The sequence below is a fragment of the Nicotiana tabacum genome, chromosome 4, assembly GCF_000715075.1.
Source record: "Nicotiana tabacum cultivar K326 chromosome 4, ASM71507v2, whole genome shotgun sequence".
NCBI lineage: Eukaryota > Viridiplantae > Streptophyta > Magnoliopsida > Solanales > Solanaceae > Nicotiana > Nicotiana tabacum.
The window spans coordinates 125,949,027-125,960,897 of NC_134083.1; the positions used below are offsets into that span (position 1 = coordinate 125,949,027).

Here is an 11,871-nt window from a genome sequence, read left to right on the forward strand (position 1 = left end):
GAATAAAATAATGAAAATAAAAAGTTATAAAGAAATTAAAAGAAAAAGAAAAAGAAAAGAAATTTAAAATTAACCTTATAATTACACAGTATAATTACTAACAATTATCACCTCCCTTCAGAATTGAAGAATATAATTACACTTGTTTAATTATACCCAATTCTATGTAGACAAGTACAAACATGCAAAAGTGTACAATTATACTCGATTACACTAAAATTCAATATCTAGGTGACTTTCCAAACATGTTCCAAACTGTATAATTACCGTTAATTATATCCGAATCCAATTCACATGTAGCTTTACAACCAAGTTCTAAACCATTTAGAAGTCGGTCACTAAAATCTACTACTATATATATATATATATATATATATATATATATATATATATATATATATATCTGCTCTGCCCAACGTAAATTAACATCCTCAGAAACTTTGTGACCACACGATTCTAGTACTTTGTGAATCTATTGGGTATCCAATTTCTCTCCTCTACATCGACACAGCTGAATCCCACCCATGGCTGAGAACCCTAATTGCACTATTTATGTTGGTATGTCTTTTTTTTTTCCCTCTCCTTATCTATGCCTTTTTTTACATGATTTTTATTCTTCATGCTCAGATCTAATGTTGCATCTTTCTTTTGTTTGATTTCTGAATTTATTTTCCTTTTTAATAAGCAAAGCAGCAGTTATTAGCTGTAAAGTGTCTTTTTTTTTTTTTGTGGTTATGTTTTCCGATTTGCTTGGTCATGTGTTTACGTTCTGGATTTTTGGGGTGGGGAGGTTGGGGGAGGAACAAATTTTAGCTTTATCTTTTTGGGGTTTTAAACTCTGAATGTTTAGCTCAGTTTGAGGATTTACTTCTAATTGTCCTCTATGAATACTATAATTGCAGATTGGTTATGTTTATGCGTGCAAATAATGTGGATTAACATATAAAATTTTAGTTTTACCTTTTCAATGAATTGTTTTGGCGGCGTTTAGCTTTGCAATGCTTAAATAGCGGAAAAACATCTTTTACAAAAAAGCTTCTTTTTTGTTCGTGAAGCAGTAAGAGTTCAGTTACAATTTTACCCTCCACCAAAGGTTTGTGACTGGGACTTGCTAGGCTACTTAGTTATCACCAATATATTAGTTTGGTTGAATTATTTACTTAGTTGCATACAAGTTTGGTTAATCTGTGTTTATTATGATAGCTATTCTTGTTGAGGTTTCTCACATGGAAAGTCCAGGCTCTTTGCTTTTCTTATTGCATGTTTGAGTTATCTTTGGGAGAGTGCGTTTAACATATGCATTTCTGATTGATAGCAGATTTAGTTTGTGTTTTGTTGTGAATGATTTGCTAACATAGGTTTGAAACCTTTTTGTTGTAGGAAATTTGGACGAGAGAGTAAGCGATCGTGTACTGTATGACATTCTAATTCAAGCAGGGCGTGTTGTTGACCTGTACATTCCTCGTGACAAGGAAACTGATAAGCCTAAAGGTTTTGCCTTCGCTAAATATGAGACAGAGGAGATTGCAGACTATGCTGTGAAGCTTTTCTCTGGTTTAGTGACGCTTTACAATAGAACATTAAAATTTGCGGTAAGTCCTTGTTATCGGTCCCTTGAGCTGGCTAAAATTGTCAGTTTTATTGATATCGTTTGGTGAATTTATGTGTTCTGGTATTATAAGCTTCTGTAGCGCTTGCAAATCTAAGGTATGGGTTTACCTCCTATCCAACAGAACCAGCCTATGCATAGATAATAGATAATCTTGGCAGTGAGATGTTCTTCGGTAGAGATCCTCGGAGTGTCTATTGATGTTGACTTATGAATTGAGAGATACGACAGACATATGTTCTTTCAGTTAACACTGTGGGCTGGCAGTTGGAATTTGTGGTTTTGAGGAGGCAAAGTCTACAGAAGCATTTTGATTTGCTTATGTTGTGTATTGACGTTTAATTTTTCTAAACAGATATCTGGGCAAGACAAGCCCTCTAATAACTCATCAATTGCGACACCACCACCTACCTTAAATATCCCCTCCAGACCAAGGCCTCTTCATGTACCTTATAATGATAAGGAAATTTCACCAAATTCTGTGAGATTGTCAACTTCATGCCGGTTTTCAGAGCACCAAACTAACTTCACACAAGGTGATGCATGCTTTTTTAGTGAAGTCATTATTTTATGCTCTTAGTCCCTTTTTGTTTTTACTTTATTTTTGTTGAGTCTTGACTTACATGTTTATAATTGTTTTTTCTCTATTCAGTTTCAGTTCCTCCTGGTGTTTCAGTAAACCAATCTAATGGGTATAGATCGCCTTACGATGGATATAGATCACATTATGATGGCAACAATTATGATTACGGTCGAAGAGTATTTGGGGATGCTTTAAATAGTATAACACGCTCTAGGTTGGGCCGATATGATACACGTAACCCGACCAGTCATCCTTCTTATTGATATTTACCTTAGCTCTTGGTCTTGAGAGAGCTCTGACCTGTCTTCTTCTAAGTTGTGTAGGTGTATTGGTACTTTGGGGAGCTTGTGTGAGGTGCTTTAGATTTAGTTTTGTGTCTGTTTGTTGTTCATTGTTGCGGTAGTTTGTCTCCGGTTATGCTCCCGATGTCTGAACTCTTGAATCTGTGTGTTATTGTTCTTTAATGCATCTGTATAATATGTATTTCAGTGGCCAGAACTGCATCGTTGTAATTGTCTGTCTGAAAGGTTCAAAGATTTGGATCTTGCTTCTGCTATCTTTCCTCTTTCCTTCACTTACCTACTCAAGCGCAGCCCCAGCTCTCACCCCCTCCTCTTTTCCCTCAAAGATCTGTGGAGATGGACATATTTAGATTTTGCTTATTTGTGATGTGTGCATCGCTTATTGGTTCTTGGAGATTAGAGTTGCTTCCTATCGGTGTGTGGTATGACGTTATGAGCTTTGGCATGTATGTATACTGATACTAGAATAGATGTGCTGTAAGAGCAATTTCCTTTGCATCATTAAAAATTTAGCTCCTGAGTTTAAGGAGTGTGAATGCTCATTATCATATGTGAACAGCTGAGGAAACTATGTTCTTTTCCCTATCAGATTTTGTATAGTTCATGAAATTGCAGTCAGGTGTTCATTAAAGTGCTTTTCTCTTTATGTGAATGAGTGTTGTAAACCCTGGTCAATGAGTTGGCGTGCTTGCGTGTAAGTTTAACTAATATTTGGTTACGAACTCCACTGCTATGCACAAGTAGTTATATAACTTGCATGGATGAGATATTCTAATGTGTTGGTTTAGTTTTTCTACTATTTGGAAGATTTTAATATCTTCCTTTTTAGCATTTGTCGAATAATTAATTAATCAACTAAACTAGTTGGGGTGTGCAGAAGATAAACCTTGGGCACTTGGAATAAAATTGGATGAGATGAGGATTGCCTAAAGACCATGTAAGGAGAAAACAATCCATTCCATCAACCTACATGAGATGCTCCAATACCAAAAGTTAACTCAAGTTAACATAATGAGCATGGACAACTGGGGGTTGATACTCCGTTAAAAAGCCGGACTTTGGCTTAACTCAATACCAAAAGTTAACTCAAGTGGGATGCATGAATCTTGGCCTAACTCAATTGAGCAATTCTAAAAGTTAACTCTTCTTGGACACTTAAATCCCTCTTGCATGCCATATTGGATAACTTAGACCCCAATATTGGATAAATCAAGAATGGGATGCTCGGATATCATATTAAGATGGATGTATGGCCTAACTTAATCCCAACGCTAGCTCATGAGGTGAGAATTACGCATGACCATAAATGTGTTAGCCTCTTTCCTCAACCAGTGACGACTCTAACAAGGTATAAGAATCATCTTTTTTCATTTGTCTTGTTAGGGATTATCATAATAAAGTTATGTTTATTCTTAATCTCGTTGACAATCTATCACAATTTTCCTCCTTTAACCATTATGAGACTAGCTAAGCAAATCTCATATATGGGTTTCTTGTTGGTTGTATAAATTTGTACTCCAGTAGACATAGGTAGTAAGGGAGGTTGCATAATAACCCAAAACTTTAAGGGGTCGTTTGGTATGAGGTATAAGAAGGTATAGTACTGGTATAAAAATTTAATACCACCTTAATACTTTGTTTGGTTAGCAAACCTGGTATAAGGTATTTCGGGATTAAAATTAGTACCGGGGTAACTTATACCTTGTAGAGGGTGGGGTAATTAGTGCCGGGATAACTTATACCTTCTTAGAAATTATGCAATTGTCATTTTTAATACAACATACCAAACAATGGATAAAAAACAATACCAGGATAACTAATCCCAGCATAACTTATCCCGACATAAGCCGTATTCAAACCAAACGACCCTTAAGGCAATAGATGGAGTGTCAATAGATGGAGTGTCTGAATATCAATGAAAAAATAGATGGAGAGTCACAATGTTTTTCTATAAACTCTTTTGGATGTCCTCTTATACAAAAAGGTGGGACAACTATATAACTCAAATCCCTCATACATGTGTAATCTAATTTGGGGTTCACACGTGGATCTTAATGTGGACTTACAAGTGTGAGAGTGTGCTTGCTATAGGTCGACTCTAACATGTGAAAGAATTTGAGTATCCAGTACAATTTTAATACAATTTGTGAAGCAGTCTAATAGCCTGTTTGGCCATACTTGTATAATCAAATTGCTTTTCAAAAAAATACTTTTTGTGAGAAGCAGTTTGTGTTTGACAAATTAATTGGAAAAACACTTTTGAGTAGTATCTAGTGTTTGACCAAGCTTTTAAAAGTGCTTTGAAGTGTGTTTTTTCTCAAAAGTGCCTTTTGGGGAGAATCTACTTTTTTCTACTTCTCCAAAACTGCTTTTGCTTCTATTCAAAAACACTTTTTTTTTCCTTCTAAAAGTTTGGCTAAACACTTTTCGCCAAAAAAGCACTTTTCGCCAAAAAGAAGCTTTGGCCAAACAGGTTATAAGACATTTCAAATCACTTCTATGCTCTTTTATACCAGATGTGGAACAACTATGTAACTGTAAACTAAACTGTTTGTTGAAGGAACTTGATTTGAAAACTATAATGTCTGATACCAGTGGTAAGAATGAGTTGCATCAATGTGAACCTCCAATATGTTGGTTCAGCTTATTACTACCTTCTTTCCCCCTTTAGTATTGTGTCTTTTTGAATTATTGGTTTAGGAATATGTTTGTTCCTGTATTTTGAGAATTTGGTGTTCCTTTCTGGTTGCTTAGTACATTTATATGTGATGAGTGCTATTGATGTGAATTGTTTAGTATGCTTACATGGAAAACCTTTGGGAAGTAATTATTAAGATGGTGGACATTGCTTACTTTTATTAGCATATACTTGATAGCTGATTATATAGTGATCGAGGAGAATGTGACAGATGAGTCAGCTGTATGTATCCATTTGGAACTATCATGAGTCTGGGTTTTCCATCCGTTTGGAACTATCATGAGTATGCTTGGTCCATCTATTTGGATGTGCTTTTACTACTTTCTTGACATGACTAGAAAGCAGCCCAATATTTTTGTTCTTTTTCTCCTTTCTCTTAGGGGTGGGGGATTGGGGTGAGAATGGGGAGTGTTTTCTGAAAGCCAAAACCTGTGTATTCAATGATTTAGACTTGTCCTAATTTTAACATATGGGTTTAATTATTTGAATATGGGCTTGTTTGTAACTGAAATCATTTTGAGAGGATGGGAGTTTATAGGATCAATATTACTTCAGTTTCCTTCCTTTCTTTTTGTTGTTTGTTTGTATCCATATGAAAATGCACCCCTGATGAAGTTCCAAATGTGTAAATAGCAAAGGCAGTATCAACAGCCTATGGTGGCTACACAGTGAAGGATTATCTAGTTAAAAGTTCTTGTTGATTTTAATGCAAGAAGTAGATGGAGTGTTCTTGTTAGTATTCTTATTTTAAGTACTTTGATTCAATTGTTCAACTGGTCTGCTTATTTGAAATTCTGGTATCCATGCTGCAGTACGTTTACTTCGATGATTATGGACCTTGTTCGAGTACGTGGTTAAGATGAGATGAACTGTTTCTCTTCTCTTTAATCGGGGCATTTATATGTTTTGAAGGCGGGAAACAAAATCTTAGAGATCTTCTCATTGTCCATGTTGTACATTATTCTTAAAAGTTGAATTTCCTGTTTACCCCCTTTTCCAATCTATTAAGTTCCAGTTTTCTCACGAGTCACGATTTATAATTCTCTCTGCTTGTTTCCCCTCTTGTGAGTACCCGACTTCCTCTTCGCTACCTTCAAGCACGCCTGTTCGTTCCAAACCTCGAGGAGCTTAGTAATCCTCTCCTTGTATATGGAACAATTGCTGCTGCTTCTCTGTAGGGTCCTCCCGAAAACTATATTGTTCGCTTCCACTTTTATGTTATAAGGATGGGAGGCTAATTGGTTTCTGTTCACAGCATTGCATTTGTCCAACCCACCAATGGGCTAGTGTCTATCTGCTTTGGATCCATCACCTCTCTAATCTGTCTGATCCAATTATCTGAGGTAGGATTGAAGTGGTGTTGACTGTTTTTATTGTAACAAGTAGGCAATATTTCTGCAGTTGCCACTTAATATATTCAGAATATATCAGAAATACTCATTTGCTGTACTCTTATCATCGCGTTAAGCTTGAGGGTGAAATAAATGATCATGTTTTCTCAAAGTTCGTCCTTTTTCCATCGTTATTTCTGTTATTGTGCCCCTTTCCCCTCCTATTCCTCCTACTTGCTGATCTTATTTGCCTTAATCCTCAATTGGATCGTGTCTCATGCTTCTACCCCTCCACGTTTTCTTTCTTAGCTTTGGGAGTACACTTGACTAATTATTTTGGTAGGCTCCCCGTTCTCCTGTCTAATTTTTGCTCCTTCATGGTTTCTGTCAACTTTCTTTTGAGGTTGGCCTTTGGTCTCATCAGTCTTGTATATGTTCTTGCGAGAAGATAACTTGTGGTGTTGAATCTCCACCTCCCCGTCCCCCTCAAAAAAAAAAAAAAAGGAAGAAAAAGAATAAGAAAAACGATGGATAGATGGGAAGCTAGAAAAAAAAAGGAAACGGTAAGGCCAGCATACTTGTGAGGGTGCCGCAATATTCTTAAAAATAGGTAAACAAGTTAAGTGAAACTTGACCAAGGCAAAATATATGAAGCAATTAGGGAAGTTCAGTTTAGGAGCACTCTGCTCTAGGTTATATAGCCATTAAGCAAAAATATAATCTAATGGTACTGCTACTTTTAGAGGTTCAAGGTCGTGAAAATTGCCGTCTACTTTTCATTGTATCAGAAAAGTCTTTCTATTACATTAACGACAGAGCTTGCTGGGACTTGGATTTAAAAAATAACTTTTATTGAGGAGAAGAATATGAGAGGTCGTTTGAAAGTTTCAACGCCTCTTTTTTAGAGCCCGTTTGGACGGAAGATTTTTTTCAACTTTTTTCGAATTTTGTTTACTTTTTTTTTTTCAAAATCAGTGTTTGACTATAAAAGTTTTAATTTTCATTTGCAGATAAATTTTGGAATTTTTCAAAAATTTTAAAAAATTATTTTTCAAAATTCTCTTAGATCACTCACAAAACTTTAAAAATAACCCAAATTATATTTATGTCCAAACACAATTTTAATTTTCAAATACTATTTTCGCTTGAAATTTTTTTTAATTGTTTTTGAAATTTTACAATTGTTATGTCCAAACGCCCAATTAGTTGTTGGTAGTGACGGCAAGTTTTGTACTTTGCACTCAAACGTGTTTTTGTGATTTTTGTAGACTTATCGTAGGTCCAATTTAAGAAGAAAGTTTCTGAGCTAGTTCACATTTTATGAGGTGATATTGTAACTTTTGCGTTGATCTTAAATGGCTAGGATTTCACTAAGTTTTCTGCTTGTGTAATTTTTCCTATTTAATTATCAGATGTCTTCTGCTAACTATTCTCCTATTCCGACATAGTTCCTGTAGTGGCCATGTTAAAGTGTAAACTTTCCGTATTAGATGATTGCCAAAAGAGTAGTGCATGTTTTATACAGCAGTAACAGTAGATATTGATGTTTCGGCTGGTTTCGTTGAAGGTGGAATTAGAGGGAGGTCTACTTACATAAACATTGATAAAGTCAAAATAGACTGCCATTACCACCAACTTTTTGATATTACTAAGTACAGTAAACAGGACATCATCATATTGGATGGACAAAATAATATGCCAACTAATACTATTCAGCCTCGCTAAGCATTTTCTAAGTTAACTATTTAATCCCTCTGTTGGAGAGTACATCTAACCTAAATTACCAAAATTCTTAAGTCTTTTTGAAAATTATCCTCAATTGTACATCGTTATGCACAAAATCGGGAAGCTTTTATTCAACTTTTATTTTATTAAGATATGTGCATTTTGAAACCTTTTTGTTTCTGTGAATCGATTGCTTATTACCCACCTGCTGTGTGTTAAATGTTAATTAGTGCAGTAGCAAAAAAGAAAAATCACAAAAACTATTTAATACCTGAAGACTTCGTAGATTACATTCAAGAATTGGGGACTAGAAACAAATGAAAATGAACTGCAACAAAGTAAACTGAAGGGATAAGGGTATCGGTCTTGACAATAAATAGACTAATTCCTTATGATGAAAAAAAGAGACTAATTCCTTTTAGTGGTAGTATTAGTTTACAATGGATAACTTATCATTCACTTTTCTGGAACGTCCGAGTTTGGTTTTTTCCCGAATGTCTTTTAAAGTCTCTAGACAAATGCTTGATAGAGTATCTCAACTTGTTCCAATTTCTCAAGGTATCTGGTATATTTGTTGCCTTATCACTCACCTTAGTTATAAATTTTCTTGTAACGGGTTAAATAATACTATAATTATTTACTTCACAGCTTGACGGTAACAATTTCCCTTGATTTTTGCAGGTTACTAATTCTTCCTTTTGATGGTGATTTTATAGTTGATGTTGATGAAGGTCGTTGTGAAATGAGACATTGCTTGTCCTTTTGCCACGGGCTAGACATGCAAAGAACCCTGAGGTGTTGATCCAAAAGTTTACTCGTGCTTTGGTTCTCAAATTAGATGGGCTAGAATAAACCTGTTTAATGGACCGGGTTGACCCGGTTCCGGACCGGCCCAGACCGGTATTAAACCGGACCGGTGGTAGGGAGCCGGGTAGGGTTGGGTTTGGGGGTAAGGGGCTGGGTTTGGGTTGGGACGTTTACATTTTCCTTACCGGTTAACCGAACTGGTCAAACCCGGCCAAGGAAAATCACTGTTGAACCGGTTAACCGGACCGGCCCGGACCAGTTCAACGACTATTTTATGATTTATTTTTAAATTCATTTGACCGTTGGCAACTGTCAGCTTCCAATTTGACCGTTGCTCAGCGGATATTTTGCAAGAATGGCCCCTTTTTTGGGTAATTTTTTAAAAAAATAACACTTTTAGTAATTACTAATTTAGCACTTTGAAAAACTATAAATACTATAAATACACCCCCCCCTCTTCTTCATTTCTTCACTCATCTCTCATTTCTCAAACTCAAATTCTCAATTGTCATTCTCTCATTCTTCACCTAAATTGCAATAAACTATTTGACTCTCTTTTTTTTTGGAATTTAATTTATCGTATTATTTGAAGCTTGAAGTTTGAACTTTGAACAATTTACGTTTCTTCGTGGTAACATTGGAGTTGCGAAAATTATCAAGTGTTCAATTTATTGCGAAATTTGGTGCACTCCCTCCAACTCTCTCTCTTATTTACAATTTTATTTGCATATTTAATTTTTGTTAGTAATTAAATTTTCACAATATGTTTAATGCTGCAAAAAGAGTGTGTAATAAGGTTGCTAATCAGGGAAATAAAAAAAGAGGTACTACTTCAACATCTGGTAGTAATTTAAATGACTCTACACATGTTTCTGAAATATCACCTGATAATAATATAGATTATGAACAATTACAGGAAGATTTCGGCATAGAAGATAATGAATTAGAAATTGAAGATGAGACACCACTTACACATAGTAGTGTTGGAGTTGATAGCAGGGGTGGCGGTCGTGGCGCTAGTAGTAGACCACCTATGGCTCCGACTACTAATCAGAGGAAAAGAAGTAAAGTTTGGAAATATTTTGACGAAATAGAGAATTCTGATAGAGTTAGATGCAAACTTTGTAAAAATGATTTTAAACATAAGAGTGGAGGAAGTTTAGGGAGGACTGGAACACTTAGTAGACATATAAAAATTACTCATCCTATAGAATGTGGCTTTGATTTAGATGAAAATCAAGGAACTCTAAACCCTAGTACTGGAGGACTTATGAAATATGATAAAATGAAGAATCGTGAGGAGTTAGCAAAAATGATTGCTTTGGTTGTCCACCCTTTTCTTTTGCTTCTTCATCATATCTGACTATGTATATTCAAAAGATTTATAATCCCTTATTTAAAGGTATCCCTAGAAGTACTTGTTGATATGATATCTTTAGATTTCATGGACAATATCAGACATACATACGTTATTTGTTTGACCACCTTCCTTGTAGAGTTTCTCTAACTTCTGATATTGGACATGCTGTAAATGGAAATGATTATTTGACAATTACATGTCATTGGATAGATAATAATTATTGTATGCAAAAACGTATTATCACTTTTAAATATGATGAAGATCAAAGCCATACTGCTATTTTTATAAGTACTACTATTTGTGAAGTTGTTGAATTTTATAATCTTAATAAAAAGTATTGTGTATGTCTTTTGATAATGCTTCTAACAATAATGCCGCCATGTCAATATTAAGACTGCATTTGAAATCACCACTAGACGAAACTTTTCATGTTAGGTATGCATGTCATGTTTATAATTTAATTGTTAAAAGTGGTCTTGATTTATTTTCGACTGAGATTACTCATATTGGAAGAGCAGTTGGTGTTATTCAAGAAAATAATAGACAATCTAGAATTAAGGAATTTAAGACTAAGTATACAGAGCATAACCTTAAACCCAGATTCATGCCAGATGAAATTGTTACTAGATGGAATTATACATACTTATTTTAAAAATATTGCTACAAATATAGATTACCGATAACTGAAGTTGCTAATGTGCATTGTACTGATCCAAACCGTATGATAACAACTAATACTTGGGAGACCATTAATGATGTTCAGTTTTTACATAAATTTTATACAGCTACTGTTGTGTTTTCTGGAGCATATTACCCTACTGTTACTATGGATTTAGTACATATAACTGAAATTTCTTTTCTACTCTCTGAATTTAAGAAGAAAGAAAAAATTAAGGATGCTGTTGAAAAAATGCAAGCCAAATTCAAAAAATATTTCTTTCCAATTCCTTTTATTTACTTAATTGGTGCTGTTTTAAGTCATTCTATTAAGATGTCTAATTGTCACCAATTAATCCATGCTTTTTATACTTATATGGAGATTGGACCAACTGAAACCCAGATATATATTGTTGTATGAACAAGCTAAATGATTATTTACAATAATTATATAATTATTATGTAAATATAATTGATGATGAAGCTATTAATGTAGGCAATGTTAATCCTACTATGCATTGTGCTACTTCTACCATCTGCTACTAGGATGAAGATGAAGACATTAATGATTATAATATTTGGTCTACATTTCCTTCCACTCAAACCAGTAGCAGGAATATTGATGAACTTCAATTCTACTTCAAAAGCAATCAGGGTCTCGCACAAAGGAATTTTCACCATTGGGATGGTGGCATGAGAATGAAAAATAATTTCCTGTTCTTTCCGCTATGGCTCGGGACGTGCTGAATGTGCCAATTTCAACTGTTGCATCAGAGAGTGCATTTAGTCAAGCAAGACA

At 34.8% G+C, this 11,871-nt stretch overlaps 1 protein-coding gene across 3 annotated transcripts; it reads left to right on the forward strand.

Annotated features, from left to right (window-relative positions):
- Positions 1 to 403: 403 nt before the first annotated feature.
- On the forward strand, positions 404 to 9,461 carry LOC107806640 (uncharacterized). 3 transcript variants are annotated; one of them, XM_016630837.2, is made up of 4 exons: positions 404 to 558; positions 1,381 to 1,592; positions 1,965 to 2,145; positions 8,930 to 9,461. In XM_016630837.2, exons 1-4 carry the CDS (start codon positions 525 to 527, stop codon positions 8,935 to 8,937), a joined length of 435 nt encoding a protein of 144 aa, XP_016486323.1. In that variant the 5' UTR covers positions 404 to 524; the 3' UTR covers positions 8,938 to 9,461. The 3 variants fall into 3 exon arrangements, with proteins under 3 accessions (XP_016486323.1, XP_016486322.1, XP_016486321.1); XM_016630836.2 differs by lacking the exon at positions 8,930 to 9,461 and adding an exon at positions 6,005 to 6,695; XM_016630835.2 differs by lacking the exon at positions 8,930 to 9,461 and adding an exon at positions 2,262 to 2,747.
- Positions 9,462 to 11,871: the final 2,410 nt, after the last annotated feature.

Coding starts and splice junctions, on each gene's coding strand:
- LOC107806640 (XM_016630835.2), top strand. CDS start 525: ATGGCTGAGAACCCTAATTGCACTATTTATGTTG. Junction 1,593..1,964: donor ATAGAACATTAAAATTTGCG/GTAAGTCCTTGT, acceptor TTTTCTAAACAG/ATATCTGGGCAAGACAAGCC. Junction 2,146..2,261: donor CCAAACTAACTTCACACAAG/GTGATGCATGCT, acceptor TTCTCTATTCAG/TTTCAGTTCCTCCTGGTGTT.